The following is a 26,484-nucleotide window of genomic DNA, read 5'->3' as shown; positions in this document are numbered from 1 at the left end:
ATATTAAAATGAATGAAATGATATTAAAAAATATTAACATATTTATAAAAATATGGTAGGAATCATTTGAATATATTGTCCACAGATCTATGGGTAAGATCTTGCATAAGCACTTTCCCCCATTCCATTTGAGTAATTTTGACACATAATAGTGTGAGAGCAGCGAACCGCAACCCATCTGAACATGGAACGGTTCAGTGCTAAACCCAAAAACTCAGACTTTGGTAGTTTGCAGAGCCCCAGCGAAATGTTGTTTTGCCCTTTGGCAGCATCACAACAAGTTGGCCAACTGCATAACCATGTTTCGCTGTCTTTATGTGTTTTTGCATGGGTTAAAAAGTATCTCGACCAACGTAAAAAATGTTTCCACTGATTGCGTGGGCGTAGACGAGCAATGCTATTAACTGGTCGTGGTATGACCTCCCCCCTACCAGTACCGATAGTCTGCACTTTACTTTTTCTTCTTTCTGTTTTATGGTACATATATCAGTGCTTGTACCGCTTGAGGGCACACGGATTCACTTCACTCTCTTGTTTTTGTTGCTGTCTCCCGCCCATAATCGCATCAAGCGTAGATTTGTAATATGAAGCGGAAGAAATGGTTACAGCCCGCTGCCAGCCCACAGATAAATGAAAGTCATTGGAATTCGATTGCCAGAGCGATTTATAGGTAAGGTGCTACTGTAACCCTCCCTCGGGACATTGGGTGTTAACCCTATACGCTATAAAACTTTCATGTTAATAGAGAATACGAGGAGTATTGAATGGTCTAGACGTCGGGAAGAAGATTATAAAGTTTATATTAAGTTTTGGCTTTCCCGAAAGTGATTAATTGCATAAATACAGATTTATAAAATATTAGTTATAGCGAGATATTTTATATTAATATATAACTAAATCTCAGATAATTTTTGTATGGCGTGCGCTTATAATTCCCAATAAGTATAAACACATACCTTTTGACTTTGCAGTTGCTTAATCATAAGAAGAAATTCGAGTGTATGAAAAAGGAATGAAACGAGCGAAATTATCAACAAGGGGGAAGGGATAAAGAGAAAAATCGAAAATTGATAGGAATCCGTTCGATTAATCTCTCAAAAGATAAAAACCTGAAAAAGACAGAAAATTGACCGAAGAAAAATAGAAGAACACATAAATGAATTTATTTTACTGGATAAAAGGATATTTACGCTCTTAATTCTCAAATAGATTAAGTATGAAGATCTTAAGAAAAAGAACAGTAATAAGGATAAAATAAAGGGAGAAAGGGGGATAAAGTTAGCCACGAAATTAAAAAAAAAAATGCCAAACATAACCATTATAAAGCTTGAAAGTATGATTTTTAAGCTCTCGCGTGTTATAATTTTAAATACGGGCTTCTTTCAAACCCTTGGACAATATTTTCTATGGAAATTGTTAAAAATCTATAGTCACGCTGGAGTTGTGAAACTGTGCAAATGCAAGAACATCATCATTGCATCAATACTTGTCATCATGATTCAGCATAAATGCCAAGCAACAGCTCTGGAAAAACTTTGCTGTGCTTTGGGTATGTGTGTGTATTTGTGTTTTCCAAGCGGGGGTTGGGGATCTGTGTAGAAGTTTGTACTTTTAACGCCCAAACAGATTTGCCCGTATCAGTGGCAAAGCAGACGCTGTGGCTATCATGGATTGGACCGAGGGGAATGTGGAGAGCTGCCATTTAGCCACGTTTTGTTTGTCTTTTGAGCGCTTCTTGTGCCGTGCTTTTTGTGTGTTTCGTGTGCGCTTGTGTATCTTCGAAGCAATTTCTATCTACAATACACGCTCATTTACGCTGTCTGATAGCCCTCGGGCATATTCATATCCGTTGCCTTTTAGCCGGATACGCGACTCTGACTGCAACGGTGACTAGAGCTGAAAAACAAGCTGCGTGTGGCATGCATTTTGTTTGCTGATAAACTTGCTTTTAATATCCTTGAAAATATGCGAGTCCTTTTGCTGCTGCTTCGCTTTTTGCCATTGTCTAGGGGCAGGGCTTAACTAAAGTCTGTTGTATATACTAGGATTGTAATCCACTTTGTTTTTGCTGTTGTTTTTTTTTTTTTTTACTAAAAATTAGCTTGGCACAAAATTTTGCTCTTGGCATTGATTGCCTGATAACCTTCTATAATCCTGGTCTTTCTGTATTGTTTCGTCTTCCTTGGTACTAACATAAATGACTTTCTATTGAAACGCTGCTTTTTGCCATGTCTATGGCATTTTTATTGCGGTTTATTGGCAGCATCTATTCTTATGTTAACTAATTGTTTGGCATTTCCTTTTTGGTTTTTCCTTTTCATATTTCTTTTTTACGGTGTATATTGCTTAGATTGTTAAAAATTTGAATTATGGCAGCTTGCACAATTTGGGTTTGTTTGAATTCTAAAACTTTTAACTATAAATAAATGTATTTGTTTATTATGCGTTTTTAACACTTTTTACAGTAATCCAAAATAATATTTTATTGAATAAAATATCTATACGTAAAAGGAAATTAATCCAAACATTTATGTTCAAAGAAAACACATCGAAAAATTCAATTAATTGAAACAGGAAATATTTAAAATAATAATATTTTAAACAGTCGGATGCTTTTTCTACTTCTCGATCGATTTTAATAACTAATAAGGCATATCGAATTATCCAGCGTATACATTTATAATTAACATCCGATTTCTTAACTTTAAAAAAAAAAATTTTTTTTAAATTTTTCCGAACGTATCTTATAGTTAGCCAATATTTATCCAAATCATACATTGTCATCCGGGGTTAATAACATGCAACGTGGTGCAACGAACATCGAACGCTTCAACGGACCGAATCAAAGCGAACAGATAAACACGAACAACGAACCCAAAACAAACTAAAATAAATAAAAAAATCTTTTAAAAGAAAATATATGGCTTGCTTATCAATGTACATATTGTATAATTACACTAAGAAAACTAAGCCAAACGATATATATATATAAATTTATGTTAATTAATGAAAATCACTTAACTTTATTTCTATAATTTTTTGTGGAGATGAGCAAAAAATACTTTAAATATGTAAATATATTTTAAACTTTTTAGGTTTTCTGCATTTAATGATGATTATTTCGAGAATCTCATAACTATATAATAAATATTAATTAAAAATATTTCGTGCGGTATTTTTTTTAAAAATTTTTATTTAATGATAACTAGAAAGAAATTTATATATTCTTCCTTTGCTGTATTTACATAATTGCACTAATTAGGCGAGGATCAAAAAATAAACAAGATATTTAAAATTGGTTGACCAGATTCTGAAGTAAATTAAAAATGCAGGTTACCCTATAAAAAAAAAATTAAAAAAATTACAGATTTAACATTTTTTTAAATCGATTATTATTCCGAGAGTTTTAAAGAAGGATTATATTAATAAATTCAAATACAGTTCATTTATATTTTATTCATGATTTTTGGACGGTTTTTCCTTTATCAGAGAATTTAATATAAATATTTCTCTGTATTATTCACTAAAAATCACATGATTCGTATTACTTTTATTTATATAATTATTGATGAACTCCAGTTCAACTTGTTCTTGCTAAACTTTCTATCTGTTTGATATATTCGTCAATTTTACGTAGGAATTCTGCAAAAAGTTTCTCGAACTCTCTGGAAACTGTCCAATGCTGAAATATGAGATACTTCGTATGTATTTTTAAAAAGCCAAAACTATTTCAATATTCAAAAGCTAACCAAATTTTTATTGCAACAAAGTTCACTTGCGTTATAAAAAGTATTATTTTTCCACTATAATAAATAAATTAAGATTAACAACTATCGAAAAACTTAATTAATACCAAACAAAATCGATCTGAGCGTATTTGCAACAATGAAAGCTCGTATTTTGACTTTCCGAAATTCTTACCACTGTTAAGGAGATATCAAACAAAAACCTATGACACACGTTTAAATTTTGCTTTTTGTTTTTGGTCACAAGTCTAGGCTTGTTTAATGCGATTAATTAAATGAAATTTAAGAAAATATAAATATAAATATATAGTTTATAAAAATAAAAAAAGACTCCAATTAAAAGAAGAATTTGCAGTAAACATTAGAGAGCATTTGCGAACGAAGAAGACTTCTGTTTGATCATCATTTGGGTAAATTTAAGTGACTTCATGTGCCAACTATTCCAAGAAATTCTCGGTTTATGTCGTGCACCTTTCGAGGTATAAGGTCCATTTAAATCGCTTAATAAAAAAAAAAAAGGAAAAATATGAAGAAATATGAAAGGTAAAACAAGTCTTAAAATTCAATAATATGTTTACCAGTGAGAACAGTTATAAAACCACCATCCAGACTCGTAAGTACGAGCACAGTTTGTCACAGCAATATCATTATCGCGATCTGATGTTGAAAAATTTCGGTGTAAATGATACTTGAAGGAATCACCAGTATTTCCTGTAAAATCTCCAAGCATTTTTATCTTATACAACTCTGTCTCGTTGCCAATAACAAAGTTACTGTATCGGACATAACGGGTTTCATTTTGAAAGTCCTCTAGAGATATATATAATTCGTGAGGTTGCGATTGGGTCAGTTTATGGAGTTTCTCGAGTCCGATAAAGAACTCGCCTCGCAAATCCCCAAAACCTGCCTTGTACTCATCCCAGCCTCGGTTAAAGGTCACACTGCCATTAATACGGCGTTGAATAACGATCCACCCGGAACCGGCGAACTTCGAGTCACAGGACACGGAGAATGGATACATATCGGGTACCTTTATCGCATACACACCACTTGGTTTTCGTAGGCAGTTAGGGATTATAGACATAGCTTTGAACTCTGAAAGTTTCGATTCAAGTTGTTTGATCTTGGCCACATTTAATTCATTATCTTCATGCTTAGATCTTGATATCTTTAATTCTTTATCTTTTTCATTGATTTGGGAATCTGCCGATTTAATTTTGGATTCCAAATTAGTTATAAGAACACCATTTGAGACGAGTTGTTCCTCCAGCTCTGTAATATTGCTCTTATACGAGGCGGTCAATTCGATTTGTTGGGTCAGTTGAAGGTCCTTTTGCCTGATTGTTTCGCTCATCGCATTACACTCTGAGAGTTTCGATTCAAGTTGTTTGATCTTGGCAACATTTAATTCATTATTTTCGTGCTTCGATAGCGATTTTTTTAGTTCTTTATCTTGTTCGTTGATTTGGGAATCTGCCGATTTAACTTTGGATTGCAGATTATTTATAAGAACATCATTTGAGACGAGCTGTTTCTCTAACAGTGCATTATTGCTCTTATACAAGGCGGTCAGTTCGATTTGTTGAGTCAGTTGAAGATCCTTTTGCCTGATAGTTTCCCTCAAATTAAATACAGTCGCCTTTTGCTCATTGATTTTACTCTCTAACTCTGCGAATTGTTCTTCCTTTGCACGTATAGAGGCTGCGTAGCTAAGAAGCGGTTTAACCACTTTATAGCAGTAGGTTCCGCACTCCGAATCCTTCTCTCTCGAATCCCTTGTGCACTGCGTTTAACTTTAAATTAGAATCCAAATAATTGACATTACATTTGAGACACCAACCGAGTCATTTGTCGATACTCCATTTGATTGAACTAGTAAGGGCATTAATAAAAGTGCCCATTGCTTAAAATGTATTCCCATTTTCAGCTAATTAATTCGAGACTTGCAACCGTTGCTCAGCGTTAGAAATTATAAACTGAAACTGCGAATCCCATTAAAACAACAGATTTTAATATTTTCAAGGAATTATCAACGTGTGAGATTGTTGAATAATAAAGATGAGTTTTTTGTGTTATCAGTAAAAATGTGAAATGGATTTGAATGACGAGTAGCTACCCTGTAGTTGATCGCTCTAATGTGACTGAAAAATATATTTATGGAACATTTGAATAAGCAAGGAGCCATCAATATATATTCAAAATTAGTTGTTAGTTCAAAATTTAAAATAAAAATAATTTAAAAACACCTTTTTGTTTGTAAAATGTTAAAATTTTTTTAAAATATGCACAATACGATTATTCCTAACAATCATTTTTTCGAATTTGAACCATGGAACTCTTTAACATAGCATTTAAAAAAGAATTTATAATAAATGACATATAATGTAAATATTATAACTAATGATATATAAATATTAATAATATGATTATAATTATTCTTTTATTATGTGCAGTAGATAATATTAAAAACTATCGAAGATCATTCAAAAATATCTTTCACTTTTGTCAACCAACAAATTGGTCTAGTTTTTATTTATTACTATATTTAATTATTTCTTATTGATTTTCCCTTTTCTCTAGTCTTAGTCCTCGTTTGAATGTCCTTTGTCTAGCGTTCATTAGTTAAGGGTCTAGCATATTTTATTTTTTGTCTGCGATTTCCTTTGATAATTAATCTGCGTACTTAAGCTTTGCGTGCGTGTGTGTGTGTTTGTTCTTGTTGTGCGTGTTGTGTGTGGGTGTGTCTGCTGCTTGTAATGTTTATATTAGCAACTTGTGTGATAATGCTTGGAGGAGGTCTCAAGCATACCCCTGCCCCATCTCCCGAGCGGATATGAGGTCTCGTGTAGTGCAAGCAACATAATTACCGAGAACACAATATTTTTGCTTCCCTTAATGTTGAATTGTGCGTGAAATGAGTCTGTGATTAAAGATGCGCGCGTGTCTTGCCGTGTCATGGGGTCACGACATAAATACATATAAAATGTTGCTAAACAGATACCAAAATGGAAAATAATACATATATACATACGCACATATATATATACTAGCGGGTATAACCCGGCCTTGCCCGTGGAACGTATGTTAAAAATCAACGTTCTCAAAAAGCTTTGAAAATGATTTTGAAACTTATCGGACGGTAAACAAACAATTTTCATAGAAACGTTTTCTGCCAATTTACCACTGTTGCGAGTGGAATTTCCCAAATCGCTGAAACACGTATTCATTACATTCTTATGTAGAGCTTTGAAAATAAGTTTGAAGCAAATCGGACACAATTTAAAACTTCGCACAAAAAATCTTAGAGTCGCATTCCACCCGAAAAAGTTTGGATTCTGCGAAAAGTGTGAAACACGTCTCATATGATTTTTCTTATAGTTCTTTGCAAACGAATTTGAGCGCGAAACGTCACCCACCAAATTTTTGACCTCCATTTCCACCAAGGAGGAACGGATTTTTCGAAAAGTGTGAAACACCCCTCAAATGAATTTTAACAAATATCTTTGAAAATAAGTTTGGGTCCGATCGGATCGTAAACAAAAAACTTTCATACAACCGTTTTCCGCCAAGTTACCACTGTTACGGGTGGAATTTCCCAAATCGCTAAAATACGTGTTTATTAAGTTCTTATGTAGAGCTTTGAAAATAAGTTTGAAGCAAATCGGACACAACTTAAAACTTCGCCCAAACTTCACCCCTCAAATGAATTTGAAGAAAGATCTTTGAAAATAAGTTTGAGGCCGATCCGATGGTAAAAAAAAAAAGGTACATACAAACGTTTTTCGCGATTTTTCCACACTTGCGGGTGGAATTTCCCGAAACCCCGTCTTAACGTGCACCTACATTACATAAGGTAACTACAGTGAAAATTTCAGCTTCCTAGCTCTTACGGTTTGGGCTGTGCGTTGATCACCAATGAGTCAGTCAGGCAGGACAAACAGTTTTATATATAGAGATAATAATATTCGATTTGACAGAGGCTATAGTTTATTTAAAATTTATGAAACGAAAATACAAAAAGCATTGTTTGTATTCGCAATATTTTGTTTTCAATAATTAAATATAAATTCAATTGTTAATTTACAGAGTCTTACTCGTATGACTACAAGGGTATTTATTATTCGGTGTTTTTTGATTTGATTGGTTCGTCCCTTTATTTTCTTGTGTACTAATTTTAAGCCATTTACGTTGTCGGCCTTTGCGTTTGCCATTCCAATTTGTCCTGCAAAGCCAATAAAGATTGCAAAAGTCAAATGAAAACACCCACAAAAGTCACGTTAATGCCTCTGCAATTTCAATTTGCGTTTCGAATCCGTAGAATTTAATTTTTTTCGCCAGTTCATGAATTCGTTTTATTCGCTTTTTCATTTGTTTTATTTTGTTTTGGGTCTGGTGACGAGCGCAAAATGTTGTCACCAAATGCAATCAAAAGCTAAAAATCTATTATTCAAGACGCCCTACATTTTTAATTCAGAGGTAGAGCGCTACCCACAGTATACAAAATATTAAGCGTTTTGTACATATAATACCGAAGTTTGACCACACTTTGTTGAGATTTATTATCTTTAACTTCAAGATCATATCAAGGTATAGTGAAAAATATGTTTTTAAAAGGCAGATACTTTACTTATTGTGTAGTTTATAAAAATTATTGATTTTATTATTATTATTATTTATTCATTTTAAGTATATACATATTTGTTTATATGCTGTCTTCAATAAAGAACTTAATACTTTGTTTAGAAGTGAATGTGCAAATTATAAGTATAACAAATATTACATTTTATTACATTACATTCAAAATACCATTCACGAGACCAAGCAAATCGCAAAGTGGTTAAAGTTAAGGGAAAGACACAAAATCTGTAAGACCGGCAAGAATATTGTAGCGCATCGCAGCGAATTTCTCATCGTCTTTGTACTAGCAGAAGTGTTGCCGTTGTGGTAGGGGAAAGCGGCGAGGGGCGAGGTTCAGGGCGCAAATACTCAAAGTGTCAGATGTAGGAGTCAAGGATTTCTCTTCTTTTACTTATTTTTTTTTTTTTGAAAGAGTTCTTGTTGGAACTTTGTTCATTGTCATTTCTCGACGACGAGTACGAATCGTTTGCTGCCAGTTGTGACAACAACTGAAATTGGAAAAAAGGCGAAATTAAGTCTGGAACATGAAATAAAGATGAAGCGAGTGTCGAACAGTTGAGTCAGTCACCACGAGAATTGAGACATGGCAATATGTTGGGACTCGTGTTGGGGGGTTTTAAGGAGAAATTAAAATTTGTTTGTCTGTTTGGTTCTCGTATGTTCTGGTTGGGAGTATTCCATATGCGGATTTTAGTTTTGTTTTATGCTGAGCAAACCAATTACACAGTGCGAAATAAATATGAACTAATAAAATATTTATCTTTATATGTTAAATACTTATGTAAATCTATAAGCCAAAGCAATATTTTGTATTAATTTATATAAAATAGCCACACATGCTTGTCAACAAATATAAATGTGTATCGTTTAATATACAAAATAATCCTTATCGATTTATATATATTCAAATACTTTTAACAGACGCTTATACGTATATTTATATTCATAGAGAATGAATATTAGAGAAAGAAAAAATGTATTTTTAAATGTTTATTGTTGAAGGTACCAAAATACGATACTATAAATAAAAAGATTCGTGTTTAATTTTTACTAGATGAAAACATTTTGTATTGCTCAAATCAATTCATAATAAATATAAAATATAATATCGTACCGAGTATCGATAGTATTTAGGAATTGTATACAGTACGTCAATAAATTGTTTTTACTAGAAAAAAAATACAGTAAAAAATTTTTTTAAGTAACGCAATTATGAGTTTATATTGCATAAGGTAAAGTTAACCACTATTAACCACTATTTATATTTATTTATTAATTTTAATATTTATCAGCACACTCGATTTCTTTCAGTGTATGCGCCCTACAGTAAATCGTTTTTATGACTTATCCCCCGCTGTGTCGTTGTCTTTAGCTTGCCTACTGCTGCTTTTGCTGGTGCTGCTGACTATTTGTCTCCTTCAATTCGTAATCATTTAAATTGATTTTTCTTGTCTTTGACGTTGTTCAACCTTCCAATCAACTCAAAGCCATTGAGTCAGGCTCTCTGTCTCTCTCTTTCCCTCTTTCTCTTTACTGCATCGTCTTAATTGATGAATTTCTGCCTGCCGACTGCTGCAGCTGGCTGATAAGTATCGTAGCCAATCTATCTATGGTCGCCCACACAGCAGCAGCAGCAGGAGATACGTTTTATGCTGGTTCGTTTTTCTAAATTCCTTATCTGTATATTCCCTTCTTTCTTTTTTTTATTTTTATTTTTATATTGTATTAGCAACTGACCCAAACTTGTCCTTCAGCTTGTGGCCATTGACCTTTGACTGGCTCGTTAAGTGTTGCCAATCTCTGTACGAGTCGAGGATGCAAATGGCTGGCAACCACATGCATATAAAAGGCAAGCTCACCTGCCCCGAATGAAATTGCCGCATTTTGAGTTTGAGATGCAAAGCAATTACCTAAATAAAAACCATTATTAATATTGCATGTCACACAATATCAGTAAAGGGAGCTGGACTGGGCGTTGGAGCCCTTGGGCGTTCTATAATTGAGATTGATGCAATTGCATATAAAATTCATATAAATTACTTGAGACTTAACTCCCCGAGGTGCCCCACACGACACACAGCTGCGAGTGTGTTTGCATTTCGGTTAACTCTAACCAGTTTGTGCCGTTGCAACTTTGCCCAAATGACTCATAAACAGAGTGAACAGGCCAGCACTGAGTGTAAAATAATCACAGGGTGAACCATGTGTGGCCTCTAAACTCGAAAGCTCATCAAGCACATGAACTTGAAAAGTTGTTCGTTTTACGAAAGTCTTTAGTTCCTAACTGAATACATTTTAATAGTGTTAAAAGATTGTCACTGAAAGTTTTTTGTGCCTTCCTACAAATTTAATAATAATTTGTACAGTTTTGTTTTCATATTTTACATACAGTGAACTGCGATATTATGTGGTAGACTGTCAGTTGTTTTCTGTGTCAATTTGTATGTAATCAAAATATTAATATTAAATAACATGAAATTGTAAAAGTCTTATAGTCCGCGTAATAGGGTCCACTCTAAAAACTCGCTCAGTAAATGACGACAACGCACGAATTGAAGCTGCAGTGGGCTCGGCTACAGTTCAAACAACGTCAGCTGCATTTGATTAGCGACTGCTATATATTTCTGGATGTACACTCATATGTTTGTATGTATACATAAATATATATGTCTGTGAGTGTCAGGGTACATACATATGTATGTACATATAGAGGAAAATGCGTGATATTTATGTATGACGAAATGACATTTGAAACATGTGTCAAGTTCCACTGCACTTGCCCAACGTCGAGCCCCACTCGTATGTCATATGTATGTGTTCTATATGTATGAGAGTGTGCGAGTGTGTGTGTTCATCATGAAATTGCGGACTTGGTTTTGGCTGTGTGTGCGCGTGAGCGTGTGTGCCGTCACATGGCCAGCATTTGGCTTCCTTTTGGCAGCTGAGCGCAGCTGAGGCAACTCATGAAACGTGTTTGTTGATAAACACGACCATGAATCATTTGTCTCGCGCCTCTCCCTTAATCCGTTCCTCAGCGAACGCTTTTGTTTCGCTTGATTTGCATATACATTTGTATACGTCTCTATGCATATGTGTGTATGTTTGTGTTCTACACTACTTTGCCCGTTGTCTCGTTTCTTCTTGTTGCGCTTTTTACGATTTGTTTGTGATTTTCACGCCTCGTTTGCTCTTGTTCGCTTCTGAGCTTCACATCACAGAAACACACGCTTGCGATTGTGCTTGCTCGTATCTGGGGCTAACGCTCGTTCTCTAATTTACGCTCTCACTCCTGCTCACCCTCTTGCTTAAGCTCCCACTATCGCGCTCACTCTTACTCACGCTCCCACTCACGTCTACTCACGCTCTTACTCACGCTTTCTCCCTCCTTCTTTGTGCTTTGGTTGAGCTTGGACTCGACTTGCCTACGCGTTCTATCACGCACATTTGTTGTTGTGCTGCGATTATTCCCCTTGTTGTTGGCACTGTTATGCCAGCTCTTGTTGCTACTCGGACTGGGCCCAGCGGCATGTTTTGCTGATAAACACGCATAAAATTCATAAATTCATGGCGATTGGATTTAGTTTGCATGCTCCCTCTTCTTCCTTAAGCTGTTGAAATATATCACAATTTCTTGGCACATTTGTTGAATGCCAAATGAATCGGAAATGTTGCGAAATTTTCGAATTACACACACTCATGGATATGTGCATATAGTGGATACTCTCCTAACGGTTACTCCTCCTAGGCGGGCGCCCGGATATTTTCTGTCAAGCTATTTATTTATTTTTAAGTTTAACTCAAGCCGCCCCCATGAAGCGGAAACTCCTCTTGTCGCCTGACAGTCGCTGTTCGCCAAACAGATTTTTCACCGTGCTACATACATATGTCGAGAATAAGCTGTAGTATAATACTTACACAATGGTTGCTCAAAAGATATGACACTATTTATTTAAATTGCGAGTTGTTTTACTACACTCACATTTAATCAAGATCAAATGAACGATAATTTTGAAATTTTCTTTAAAAACTTAACTCACATTAGAAAACTTGATTGTGCTTTAAAGTTTCCCACGCAACATGATGTCGCTTTTTTTTTTAAATATATTTTTGTGCAAATTAGAAAAAAAAGCAATGACACTTGGAAGGGATCCGAATTGGAAGATTTGTTGAAAGACAACAAGTTGCAATTTTCTGTTTTACAATTTTTAATGGCATTTTATCAAGTGCAATTAATCGCAATTGCTCGTTTACCCACACCGAAAGAAAACGCACTTATGGAAAATGTAAGCAGAAGTTGTAGGCACAAACGCACTCGAACACACTCACAACACATTTGCCAATGTGAACTAGCTACACATTAAGGCCTGCTTCAGATATGAGAACGCACTTAAAGCGACCCAGCGGAACCAGACTAAGTTGCCGCTCGTCTGGCACATTAACATTTTAGAATTTCACGTACAAAGCAACGTGACAAATGTCTAAAAAGAAGTTACAAAATTATACTTAAATGGGCGAAAAAAAAGAGAAACAATAAAAGTAACAAATATCACCTGGCTGTTGTGGACCTGCCGACGTTTTAATGCCCTGTCAGACACAAAGCACTTGTATAAGAGAAAATCTTAAAAAAAAATAAAAACAATTTAAATTGTATTCGATTTGTATGGGAAAACGTTGTTTATATCAGAGCTATATCATATAGTAAGTCGTTCGATAAAATTCGTAAATGTTTAGTTTCTTTTTTTCCAAAATATAATAAGCAAATAATTTGTCATATTATGAGGTTACTTTAACCCTTGGCTCTAAGGAAATTACATTGAACTAACTTAGAAATGATTTAATATAATAGTTATATATAGTTATTTTCCTAGCTATTGTTTTATTATCACACAATAGTCAGAATTTGCGGATCTTGACGATTGCAATAACTACCACAAGAGAAGTAATCGATGTTATATGTTAATCATATAACTCGACTGGGAAATTAGTTAACATTCGATTTTCATTTTTTTTATTGTGGACTTTACTTTACTTTACCCTCTGGTAGGGCGTAAAAAAAAAACATAGAGTAAAACGTACAACACACAACTCACATTTAAGAGTGGAAACTGGAATGGGGGAGGGTAGCATACCCAACTTGCACATACATCAAATAACACATGGAAAGTAAAAATTGTTGCATATATCGCACACTTAGCTGCCGCTCCTTCTCGCTCGCTGTGTGCCTTATGAGGTCAATTACCTGTCATTTGCATGACTGGCAGGCGCACTGGGTAGTGGCTGGAACTAGGCACGGGTGGGCGGCTTGGGGCGCTGTTGGGTTTCACAGGGTGTCAGTTACGAGGCTTGTGCCTTTTGCAGGGCTCTCTCTCTCTCTGACACCCTGCCGTGTTGCATAAATCGCTGCCGGCACTGAACCTTAAGCGAAGGTCATCAGCGTCAACTTCATTCGGTCTTCATGCTTTATTTGCACCTTTTGATTTTTGTAAACCTTTTTTCTTTTTTACTTTTGCTTGACAAGCTTTTTTTTTGCTGGTCAGGCAATGAACTCGATTAATTAGGGCCTTTGACATGTGCCTTATTTATATTTTGTTTATTTTGTTTTCCTCGTTTTAATTGGAACTGCAGTTCAAATGTCAAGTTTGCAAGCTGATGCGAATGCTAAATCCGATAATGTGCTTGTTTTTTCCCTGGAATTCTTGAGTACTCAAAGTGTTGTTTGCTTACTGGAAAATCACTTGTAACTAGAAAGTATTTCTTATCAATAAATAGCGAAAATAATGATAGACTGTCAAGGTCTAAAAAAATGTACTCATATATTTTGCAAAAATTTGCTAAGAAAAAAAGGGTGTCCTTGACAAAACAGTATCTGGTTCAACTCACGTAATGTTTTGCACAGAAATCAGATCTACATAACCTTAAATAAATATTTTTTAAATGGCATATTTGTTTTTTGATTGATAATAGTCAAAGAATTACAAATGGATTTTATTTGATATTGCAAAGAGGCAAACCGAAACGAGAAACGAATTTTTAAATACATAAAGAAAAACAAATAACTTGTGGATATATTTTTATTCCTAATATACCCTCTAAAACAGAATCAAAAGTTTCATGAAAACCATGTTCTTGGCCAATAAGTAGATGCCGGTTTATGTTTTAACGTCTGTAGCTGACAACTTGTCTTGCTCAGTAAGAAGTAAGAGATAACTATAATTTGTTGCTAACATATTTATAATTATATATATTTAGGAATTTAAGAAATATTCTCTTATATATTAAACCCTAAGATGACTAAAAATAAATAAATGGCAATCAGCTGACTTATTTCATGCCTTGTTAATAACTCAAAGTTTGTGAAAGTCATTTGCTAATCTCAAAATGTAAATAATAGAATAAATGTATCTAATTACAGCCATATAATAAACTGTCACTTTTATTATCTGAGAAGACTTTTATCTTTTCAGTACTTAGCTTAATTAAATACATTTTCTAGTTAAAGAATGCAAATGCAATGTCATGAGCCCCGTTGTCAATTTTATTCTGAAAAATATTTGACATATTGAAAGGCATTGCTAAAACTTTTGTTTGCAACTCCAAGGATCAGACATTCAAAATTGTATAGACAATATTTGCTTGGTTCGGTAATTTGATACAAATTTCACATTTCTTAACGTCTGGCTGGCTTCTATTTTACTGATAGCAGCACACACACACCTACAACCACACACACACACACACACACACACACACACACACATAACATCTTTTTAGTCTCTCGAAGCACATTAAACTGATAAGAAATCCCAATTCAGTGGCTGTTGTCAGCGTGTAACTGGTTGCGACTGGAAGTTCGCTTGGAAATTATAAAAAATATACAAATTGAGCTAGATATTTCAGCTATGTTCGACTAAGGGTTACCCTCTGAATGTCTATGTGATAAGATAAAATTCTATTATTTATAGTATTTTATTTTATCAAGAGTAAAACTCATCGAGAAACACTCAAGAACACTTCAATATCTAAACAACAATATATTATGAAATTTGTTTATTAAATGATATCTATACTCTAGAATAATTTAATTGATGATTATATAAAAATATATTTTTATCACTATGCATTACATTAAATTAAATACAGACACACATATCTAAAAAGCCATCATCTTCCATGGACTTTACTCTATATTTTATTATTACCCCAGTCAAATCATCAGCAGGCAGAGAGTATAGCAAAATGAAATAGACTCAATCCCTACAAGTCATAAAAAGCAAGTAGAAAAAAAAACGCACTTGAAAGAATATATATGTACACATATAGCAAGACAAAAGCAATAAAATCAAATAGAAATAGCAGCAAAAGAAAAAAATGAAGTAAAATAAAATAACAGAAAGAGAAAAAAAAAACGGAACACAAAGAGCAGCTGACAGCGAAGAATGCAAAATGAACTTTGAGAAAGGCGAAGGGAACAGCATCCGTAACAGCTACTGCAACTTCGTATGTGTGAGTGCGGATTGTGGGACTGACCGGCAATTTTGGAGACTGCACGTAGCCGAACTCTCCCGTATTCAACTCACACTCACTAACATAACTCCCCATGCCGCACACTCAACCCACTAATAGAAGTCAAGCGGCTGTGGGGGATTCATTGCTGGACGCCTGGCACATTAACATGTTGAGCAGGTTGCCGGATTGCTCAGTGTATATGTATATGTATATACGTACAATGCGCACATACCGGAAGTTGAGTACAGCAGCTGTCCAGTTCACAGTGGTATAACTTTAATATACATATACACTAGACAAAACTTTATTCAGAGTTTAATCTCAGTTACAAGGTTAATGTCACGTAAAAAGTAACACAGAAAAATCAAATACAAGAGCCTTATTGAAAAACTTAATCAGGCTATAATATTTTATTCTGAACGTATAGTTCAATATGTATATCTTTTATATTTTTCCCAACTATAAATAGTTGGTAAAATAGCTTAATAGTTTTGTTTTTAATATTGGATTGAGTCAAATTATATTTTGACTTTCCAGATGTGTCGATTTTTTCTTCCAGTTTTAATGATCAAACAACGAACAAAAATCTAAATTAACATAGTCTGTTTTTTGTATATCAAACTATGCATCATTGTTTTCTGGTAATAACTAAAAAATGTAAAAACTACAACAGAGCTAACGAATATGTCCTTTCTTTATTGATTTTCATTATTTTTTGAACAGTTCATCTTTTATTTTTATTTTTTATCAAAGTGTATTACTTGTATAATCGATTGTAGCATGTTGTTCTTATGAGATTTTAAGTAGTTTTTGGTCGAATCATCATTTGTACAAAAAAAGCTTTTTTCTTTATATTAAGGACATTCCACTTGATATCAGAATAATTATAGTTAACTCCATATATACCATTCAGATTACTAGAAAAATCGAACAAATAAAAATCAATAATGAACTGCAGTTAGTGTTGTGTAAAGCTAAATAGGTGTAAGCTTAATCTTACCAGCTGAGACATTTGCGGAACCACCAACCGGACGACCATTCAGAAGCACAATTTAACTCAGAGAAATCATTATCGCGATCAATTGTACTGAAGTTCATGCCAATATGACTTGACAGGGAATTGCCAGCAGTCCCAGTATATAATCCTAAGGACTTAATTCGAAACGATTCACTTTCATCGCCTATAAGAAAATTATCATAGCGAGCGAAAACTGTTTCGTTTTCAAAGATCTTGAGATATATAAAGAGCTCGTGCGGTTGGGTTTTTGTAAGCAGGTGGAGCTTTTCGAGTCCCAAAAAGAATTCTCCCTGCGGATCGCCGAATCCTAGACGATATTCGTTCCAGCTCCGATTAAAGTTTACGCTGCCATCCTTACGCCTCTGGACAACGGTCCAACCAGGTCCTGCCAAGTCTGAATCGCAAGGCGCTGAAAAGGTTTTAATATCGTAAACCTTAGTCTCTTGTACTTCGGTTTTATTGGTCAAACAACTGGAAACTCTAGATTCAAAGCTACATTTTGTTGGCTTCCCTTCCAGTTCTTTGATTTTTATAGTAGTCGCCGATTTACAGTCTGTAATTTGTGTAGCTTGTTGGATTTTAGTTTGTAGTAATTCTTTCAAATCAGCATTCTGGCGTTTGATATTAGGGCATCTTTAGAGGCTAAATTATCTTTGTGTGACAGTAATAAGAGATTTTGAGCTTCGAATTTGGCTTGTAGAATGGCTTGCTCCTTTTGCATGTTCCTAATTATGGTCTCTTTTTCATGAACTCGTGTCTGTAATATTGTAAATTCTTGTTCTTTCAAGTAAGCGTCTGATGCTTGTTGTAGGAGCGGCTTTACTACGCGGTAACAATAGGTCGCACACTCCCTGTCCAACTCCTTAATTGCTGCACAGCTCTGAAAAATGCTATTAATGAACTTTCCATTAAAACTCAAACTATACTTACCAAGCTTTCAGCTTTATTGCTGCCATAACACATTTGCACTAGTGCAAATATTAATAAAATAATGCATTTTATATTCAATTTTGCTGAACATGTCGTGGAATTCATAGTTCGATCCGCCGATCTAGGAAAATGATTCAAAACTGTTTTTATTTGAGCGCAAAACAAATAATGTAAGCTCTTGTTTACATATGTTCCATTTCTTATCAAATATATTTAAAGTATAATATAGAATATGTATTGCTTAGTTGGTGATAAGTAAAGCACAATTATTTTAATTTATACAATATAAATGACACTTATTTTTTTTTAATGTAAGGTTTTTTAATTAAAAATATAACATTTTTTGACTAAATATATATCTTTTGCACCAGTGTGCGCACAGTGAAGTTCTCTGTTGCGTTGGGCGAACCCGACGGGCGGACGTTCTTTGAGCGTCGCCCTGTGTTGTGCTCGCTAATGCACATGCACAATGCCCAATTCACAATTCACAATGCACGTGCACAATTCACAATGCACAATGCGGAATGCAGTTGAAATCGCCATTGCCAGGGCCATTGCTATTGCCGTTGCCGTTGCCGTTGCCGTTGCAGTTGCAGTTGCCGTAACCGATGCAGTAAATGAAATGCAGCAAGACGTCGCCATTTTATGCGTGCCACAGCTTGTGCCGTGGTCCGGTTATGGCCACGTAGCGCAATCAGCAGCTGCAGGTCCCAGAGGCAGGCAACAGCAGCGTTAACTAGCGCACACACACACACACGCACACTTACACACAAACACATGTCACCCTGAGTTGAGTCCAGTTGAGCGGGGAGTTTGGGGCCAGCAAAGCCTTCGACCGCTGGCACGTCCTTGTTCCTAGTCCTGTTTCTATGGTTCTGGTACCGTTACCTGCTGTTACCGCTGGCAGCTAACTGACATTTGCGGCGCGCATGGCTTTAATTACCAGGTTGATGCAACATTCGGTTTAATGGTCTCTGCTGGCCGAGACACGCACGTGATTGCACCTGTCACGTGGGCGTTGCGGGGTGGCCAGGACCCTGTGTTCAATGGCTGCAAATGACATTTGGTTAAAATGTGTGTGAAGGCTACGTCCTACGCAGCAAATTCTGATCCTTTTTTTCTCAAAAACATATTTCTATTTTAATAATTTTTGCTATGTATAAACATAAAAGTCAACTGATTTATCTTCAGACTTTTACCAATTTAATGCGCTATATAAAATTAATTCTAGCTTGCTTGTATTTAACATTTTTTACTGATACAGTTACTAATGAAATATGATGATAAGGTTTTGGTAATTTATTCTCTGATTTCCTTACCTTTTTTTGTAAATATAAATAAAAAAAAAGTCCAATATTAATTGGAAAAGAAAATCAAATCAGTTTGAGAAAAGGCATTAGATTCTGTCTACATATATATATGTCTACATTGAGTGCACAATTTTATTTAATAACTTAAGGGATTTATATTTAAATATGGGCTAAGTCCGAACCAAAGAGCTTAAAATTGTTGAGTGCATATTAGTCCAAAACAAATTTTTGATTTAAAATTTATTTATTTGGGAATTCAATAAATGCTTAAACTTATAAACTAAACTCAAACTATTTGTGGAATTAAGTTTTTATTCAATACCATAAAGAATGAAATGCGGGCAAATAATTTTTATCTTTCTTCATTAAACACAATAAATGCATTAGAGAAAGTGTACTTTGCTTCCGAAATCCTATAGTTTTATTTATTATTCCGAATTCATTTTATGCAAAATTTCTGAATTATGTCAGGGCTAACACAAGCGTAAATTTGATATGTCATTATCATAATTTGCATTTGTTATGCTAATCCACAGTCCAGGGCCGCAGTTTAAGCCACTTAACCAGCCAACCGACTTGGCTGACTCGAAATAGTTAGCTAAGGGCTATTATAACCGCTAATACCCAATGCTCCAATTATTTTAAACATATTACAAGCAGATTTAGGACAGATTACAAATGGATGAGGGGGCGAGTGCTTGGTGAGGTTTGCTGAGGCTCTTCGACTTGAGGGGCGCTAATTTATGCAACTCCAACAACAAAGCCACACTACATAATCCTAGCTGTATGGCTAATTTGTTTATAATTTTCATAATTCAACGTGTGCGAGGGGCGTAACTTCCTTTCCTTCCTGTGCTGTGCCACTGGCAACACAGCTCGCACAACCAAGCTGTTTCACGCGCTCGCGCGTGTATGCCCGTGTGTGTGTGTGTGTGTGTGTGGTTGTGTGTGTTGAAAACTTGGCTCGTGCAGGGTCCAAGACTTGGCAACGTGACACAAATAGATTTTACCAGCCTTGGCAACAAATATTAAATACATGTGTGCAAAAAAACCTGCCCATGATAATTGGCAACTAGAAAAAATGCCAAAAGAAAAGAGTTGTGAAAATGCCGAATATCAAATACCCTTGCTGCCATTTAGCAGATGACATGCTTATAGTTCACAAATTCGTTCGTTTCTTTCTATAGCAGCGTAACCGACTCTGATGCATTTGTGAATGGACTTAAAAAAAGCATTACGAATATAACGTATGTGCATGTCCTTTACTGTTGTCAGAGCAATGTCTAGTGTTATTCACACTCAAACTTTGTCTTTTTATATACTTAACTTATTTTTTTTACAGATTTCCGTCTCGGTAAAATGAAAAAAATTAAAATTCTTGATTTTCTATTGGAGTAAAACAATTTAGTTGAAAATGTGAAATTTCTTCCTATTTGTAAAAGAACCTAGTGTAAAAATGAAGCTTAAGCTATTTTAAACAGTTTAGGCTGTGGGTTGCTTAGTTAATTCAGCAGTTAGTTAGCCAAGTTTCCAAGGCCTTCAATCAATTGCTCAATCAGTCGATTAATATATAAGGAAGTCTATTAAAATAGAAATGATTTCCAGTCATTATGAACACCCTGTAAAATAATTATTTTATAATTTGGGCGCCTTTAAATCAGGGACTTCGAGAGCTGAACGGCAAATCGTAGTCATCTTATGTTAAGTCTTGTATAGTTAAAGCAGGGGAAGGCCATAAAGAATGCAAACAGTTTTCAATTATTTATACAACGTTAATTGCCACATCCTGGGCTCCTTTTGCTAGCCAGACAATGGGCCCAGACATAAAACCTTAATCAAATATACTTAACTGCCTATTCTAATGTTTGTTTTCTGCTACATTTTCTCTTTACAGGTGAGTTGCCATCATTTTCCACAAAGCTCCGTCCCCATTCCCAACGGCTTTGGATAAAAATGAACTCGTATTTCATAAAAATGCAGCCAGACACAAGATACGAGAAATATGATGCTGGTGTTTGGAGACTCGACGTTAAAACTTTGCTTTATTATCAAGGACAACACAGGCGACTGCCAGTTTGTCAGGCGCTGTTCTTTCTCTTTTTGCCTCATAGTCTATCTCTCTCTCTCTCTCTCTCTCTCTCTCTGTCTCTCTCTTTTCTCTTTTGGCCACATAAATAATCGCTATTGTGCTTTGTGGCCCCTCTCTATCAGTGGGATTTTATGTTTTCTGTTTTCTTTTATAATTTCAAATTAAATGATGCATTTGGCATTTAATGATGTAAAATTTTGCCATGCGCCGCCCCCCTTAACAGCCACGCCCACATAAATTATGCAGGTTGGATAAACCAGCTGCTAGTCTCAAAATCTTTTCCGTTCTCATATGCTTAAAGGTTAGACAACGTTTGCCATTTGTTCTCCTGACCTTTCCGAATGGCTTTCGTGCTCGTTTTTTTTTTTAGTTAGAAATTTGCGTTAATTTAGCAACCTCAAAGGATAATTGGAAATTTTTTTGGGATACTTTTCCGTTTGGGTTTGTCAAGCATTTAATGAGCAATTATAATAAGCCCAAGAATCTAATTGCACACTTGAAGGCGTTGTATAAGTAGAAGAAAAAAAGCAATTAAAGGCAAAGGAAATGTTTATATTAACATTTTTTAGGCAACCTTTTGAATTATGGTTAAAGAATGAAAAGAAAAAATGAAAATACGATTATGAATTATTTGTGATTTGTATAAAATTGTTTCGCTTAACTCTTAAATACAAATTAGGGAGGAAATTGTATTTATTAACAAGAATTGGCTTTCGTAATATTTTTTTGTAAAAATATTATTTATATTATTCTTAAGGAACAAATACATGAATAGTTTTAGGCATTATTAAAAGGTGTTCAAGAAATGAAACATCATTCAATTTCATTCAATTCACCAGGCTTATTAACCGGTCGATTAACTATCCTGTAATTCGATATTTTAAGTGAATTTTCAGATAGCTTGTGACTAAAGAAGTACATAGTATATATGAGAAAATATAGTTGATTATTTAAACTTTAAACCTTGGCGCATTTAAGCATTGGGTATTTAAAACTTACCGAATTTTGTGTCTGACCTGTCGACAAGAAAATCAAAAACAATATTTTTTTAAATTTGAAAAACGACCAATTCATCAATTTTTACCAAAACCCCGATTTAAGCCGATAACGTTTAAAACATTTCGAAATTCCCTTTGATTATGACATTCAATGGCGCCATTTATCGTTGGAATTACAAAACATCCTTCAAATGCTTAACCCATTGAGTTCCAACACATTATTCTGTATCATTTTTTTCTTTCTATTCAGCTTTGTCAGCTTTGCATGCATTTTGGTGCGAAATGCTGAAAAATATGACAACATGACAGTCATTTCCTGTAACAGGATATAGCACACACACACTAACACACGTGCTCAAACAGTTCTGTGTGTGTGTGTGGCAAATATGATAGCGCGTATTTCAACCTATCCAAAACATACACACACACTCACACTTTGAAGTTGAGTTTTTGCAGAGTTATTTGGAAGATATTTATATCGCTGTTTTCCTTCAGAAAGGCATTTCCATTTAACATTTCTTTGCAAATGGCAAAAATATTTGAAACTAGGTAAAATTCGCCAAATACCTTTTGTGTCAGCTATGAAATTCACAAAATTTTATATACATATATATATGTATATATATATATATGTGAACATACATACGGCTTTCTTGCAGTTGGTTGATTTTAGTTTGAATGGTAAGTTTAAATTTTATGTGTAACTAAATGAAAGATTTTTAAATACGAAAATACTAATATTTTTTCCTGTTATATTAAGATACACGACACACCTTTTCCCTTTTTTGTTTGAGATACATGTTTATAAAGCAATAAATATTGCTCGCCAATTGCATTAACCTTTAAAGCTTTCAGCTTGATAGGTTTATTGAGTAACATTATATTTATAGAAGTCAGTCAAAGTATTTGAATCTACTTCCCCTATTCAACACTGGATCTTAATTTAAACTTAAAAATCCGAACAAGTTTTGTTTTAGTTTTTGAAATACGTTTTCTAACTTAACTTAATTTCATTGCAACATATATTTGTTTGTTCTTCACTTTTTCATTAATATTGTACATACACTTTTTGCATTACGAGATTAGTTATAAACTTCTTTTATTTAAATCCAGCACGCTAGCCCTTATTCCCATACATTTAAACTTTGCCTAGCATACATAAGTAACGCTCGCATAAGAGGCATGTAAGCCCATAAGCCAGCGCCAGTGTTGGTTAATAATAAAGATTTCAAAGTTTTGCAACGGCACGAAAATCGACAAACGCACACACATACAGGGACAGAAATTTGAATGTACACGACTTTCAAATACCCTACAACAAAACCTTCGCACTGAAAAATCTTTCAATAGTCCTAATTTGTCATAGCACATAATAGCACAAAGTTGTGTTGTCCTTTTGTTATACAAAAATTAAAATTATATCCTTCATATTTATGAGATTAAAGTATATATTCGAGCCGTTATAAACAAATCGTTATGCTTTACAGGGGTGTGGTATACACAAAATATGTTCTCATCGCATTATATCTCTTTTTTATCCATTTAATGTGTATAGGGTATAGAATTGAGAGCTAGCAAAATGCTAACCTCGTACGCGTCCCTTTGGCTGTTAGTTCTTTTATTATTGCCAGTTTCATAGCGAAAATTTAATAATTCATATTTTTGCAACGTGTAATTTCCGCTCATTTGAAATATCAACGACTGGCGGATGGCTATTTCAAGTTTTTTCGCTCTTTTTATTTTTTTTATTTGTCTGAGCTGGCTTTACTCAGCTTTACATTCCTATATTATACCCTGTACTGCGTGAGAAGGTGCTTAAAAGGGTTTATATACTCGGATACTATAGCTAGAAACTTGCAATTTGGAAATAAGTACTTAAATTTTCAAATATAAGTTCACCCTTTGCATAGACAAGAATAGCTACCAGCTAAGTCGATTTGATGCTAGTATTTTATTTTATAATTTCTGCCCAATATCGAAAATGCAAATATGTCCATATATATAATTAAATGTTTGGCATATGCATACCTTTGAACGCCATTTTAATATTCTGAATATTACATATAAATCAGACAATAAACAGAAAAGAAAACGGAAAGAGGACCACAGATTTTGCCTGCGATTGTTCGGACTGGAATAAACGGGATTTTCCGCTCAGAGCTGGATAGAGGGTATTTCCTTATCGGGCTTGCTTATAGAACCCTTTTGCGTCCCTCTAACAAATGCAAACACAAGCAACGCTTCAGCATACGTGCCTGTTCCTGTGTTCCGCTATTTGTATGTATGTGTTTTAGAGAGTATCTGTGTGTGTTAGTGTGTTTGTGCATTTTTTTTATTTGAATTGAAACGAAATAATATTTACTACTCAGTCGCTGAAGAGTGAAGTGCAACAGCAGCGGCCAAAACATGCAATGCACCCGCCCGCCAACCGCGACCCGCCGCCACCCGCCGTTCGCTGCCAGTCACACAGGCTGCAAATCAAAAAGGATAAACTGTGCTTTAGCTAACATGGCAAATGGCATAGCCTGTATCTGTATCTGTGTCTGTGTCTGTGGATATGTGTGCGAAAGAGGAAGCCACGAAGGGGGCTTGGTGGCGGGCTGGGGAATTTTAGCCACTACGATTCAACATGATTATGAATTCGTTGCGAAAATGCAAACTTCCGCCATTGAGTTGTGAGTTTGCCATTGCCGTTGCCGTTTGCGCTTTGATTTCCAGTTTTACGAACAGTCCGGATTCCCGTATAAGGTCTGTGTACTGAATTCTAGGTTTTGAAGGGGGGGGGGGGGGGGTGTTAAAGGGGGGCTTACGGGCGGCATCGGACCAGCCCTGAATGCGTTGAACTTTTGTGCAAAGTGCAATTGCATTTTATTTCATGTGCCTCGCCTGCACTCTATGCTTTTTATTTCCAATTTGATATGCGCCAATTCTTTTTTTTTTTAGCATAGTGCACCCCCAGCTAACGCCCTTTGCCCATATTTGAGCGCTATGTTACCTCACAGTTATGGCATGTAGGCTTTGTTGATTGGTTTGTCAAGTAGAATTATATAAACAAATATTGTTTGCTAAAATGAATCTTCTGGGAAAGGGTTTATTTCAAACAAAATATGCAAATTGTGAAATTAAAATATATGTAATATTAATACATCATATGAATTTTAATGTACTTCAATGTACATTGACCCTTTGATTCGTTTAAATCGGTTAATTAATTGATTCTTACAAAGAAAAGCTTAAAATTGTTAACTGTAATCATTATATTCAAAGACTCTTAAAGAATACTCATATGAATAATATTCTTGAAAAACGCCGTTTATTAAAATTTCTAGCTTAAACTTATTTAACAATAGATATTGTAGTAAGTGTATGTAGATTCCGGCATGTTAAATTATTATTTCCGGGCCCATTTTTTTTTTAGCTTTACTAATGAAAAGGACTCGTTTAGAATGTTAAGCAAATAGAACGTGAGTAGCAGCAATACATGAACGGCCAAGCCTGCGTTGGCTGGTTAGACCCATTCAGATATGTATGCGTATGCTGTATAATCCTGTTATATGCGAGCATAGCAAGCTATATAGAAAATGCACTCGAACACACACCCGCACACACACACACACACATCCAAGCAGTGACACGTCCCTGGCACTGCCATTGCATTTTCATTTTCCGCATACTGTTTTCCCGCAGCATTTTAATGCTCATTATGCATTTTTGTTGCCTGTACCATGGGGCATTACTGATGCCACCAATCTCCTTTCCCCTCTCCCCTCTTCCTACACCTCTACCATCTGCAGGCTCGTTACTGGCGCACACACTCTTGTTTATTATGTTTATTACTATTAAATAATTTGTATGCAATTAATTTAGTAACCGACACGGGCCGAGAGTGAAAGAGGAAAAGAGCCTGATTACGACTATAATGCGGCCGAGTTTCGTTTCTCATTAGTAACGAGACTGAAGCGAGCGGCTTTAATCAAACTGAAAATAATACCCAATTAAAGCAGATGGTCAATTCAAATTTGTTGTTTTCAACAGCTTTAAATTTCAGATAACTACAGATTTTTTACGCTAATTGGTCGCTGACAACTAAAGCTTAAATACACATATTTTGGGCTAGTTTCATAGGAAATAATTGCCAATCGTATAACCTTTTTAGGGAATTTCGAACCATGCCGAACTTGAAAACTAATACCATTTGCCATGTTTAATTATATTTTATGTTTTCATGTTTAATTTATTTATATTGATT

At 34.9% G+C, this 26,484-nt stretch overlaps 3 protein-coding genes across 8 annotated transcripts in view; 1 reads left to right on the top strand and 2 right to left on the bottom strand.

Annotated features, from left to right (window-relative positions):
* Positions 1-26,484, top strand: part of kuz (zinc-dependent metalloprotease kuz) — a 152,517-nt gene that overhangs the window by 25,465 nt on the left and 100,568 nt on the right. The window lies entirely within an intron of this gene.
* On the bottom strand, positions 4,081-5,696 carry LOC135439149 (microfibril-associated glycoprotein 4-like). 2 transcript variants are annotated; one of them, XM_064697785.1, is made up of 3 exons: positions 5,587-5,696; positions 4,325-5,529; positions 4,081-4,246 (listed from the first exon to the last, which is right to left on the bottom strand). In XM_064697785.1, the coding sequence occupies exons 1-3, from the start codon at positions 5,665-5,667 to the stop codon at positions 4,108-4,110; spliced, it is 1,425 nt and encodes a 474-aa protein (XP_064553855.1). In that variant the 5' UTR covers positions 5,668-5,696; the 3' UTR covers positions 4,081-4,107. The 2 variants fall into 2 exon arrangements, with proteins under 2 accessions (XP_064553855.1, XP_064553856.1); XM_064697786.1 differs by having other exon boundaries at positions 4,325-5,685.
* On the bottom strand, positions 16,609-22,751 carry LOC135439463 (fibrinogen C domain-containing protein 1-like). Its single transcript, XM_064698206.1, has 3 exons — positions 22,669-22,751; positions 16,891-17,541; positions 16,609-16,807 (listed from the first exon to the last, which is right to left on the bottom strand). The coding sequence occupies exons 1-3, from the start codon at positions 22,749-22,751 to the stop codon at positions 16,690-16,692; spliced, it is 852 nt and encodes a 283-aa protein (XP_064554276.1). The 3' UTR covers positions 16,609-16,689.

This window comes from Drosophila montana, unplaced genomic scaffold (assembly GCF_035044405.1).
Source record: "Drosophila montana isolate Dmon_TW-CO22-7 unplaced genomic scaffold, ASM3504440v1 contig_402_1, whole genome shotgun sequence".
Taxonomy (NCBI): Eukaryota; Metazoa; Arthropoda; class Insecta; order Diptera; family Drosophilidae; genus Drosophila; species Drosophila montana.
The sequence above is the reverse complement of the archived record's forward strand: the minus strand, read 5'-3'. Positions and strand labels throughout refer to the sequence as shown.

Excerpts from the sequence above, each read along its gene's own strand:
- LOC135439463 (XM_064698206.1), bottom strand. The coding sequence starts at position 22,751 with ATGTTAAATGGAAATGCCTTTCTGAAGGAAAACAGCGATATAAATATC. Across the intron at positions 17,542-22,668 it reads CAAAAACTCAACTTCAAAGT|ATGCCCTAATATCAAACGCC; the intron begins GTGAGTGTGTGT and ends TAGCCTCTAAAG. Across the intron at positions 16,808-16,890 it reads TTCCGCAAATGTCTCAGCTG|TAATCTGAATGGTATATATG; the intron begins GTAAGATTAAGC and ends CGATTTTTCTAG.
- LOC135439149 (XM_064697785.1), bottom strand. The coding sequence starts at position 5,667 with ATGGGAATACATTTTAAGCAATGGGCACTTTTATTAATGCCCTTACTA. Across the intron at positions 5,530-5,586 it reads GAGTATCGACAAATGACTCG|TGCACAAGGGATTCGAGAGA; the intron begins GTTGGTGTCTCA and ends AGTTAAACGCAG. Across the intron at positions 4,247-4,324 it reads TTTTATAACTGTTCTCACTG|CGATTTAAATGGACCTTATA; the intron begins GTAAACATATTA and ends TTTTTTATTAAG.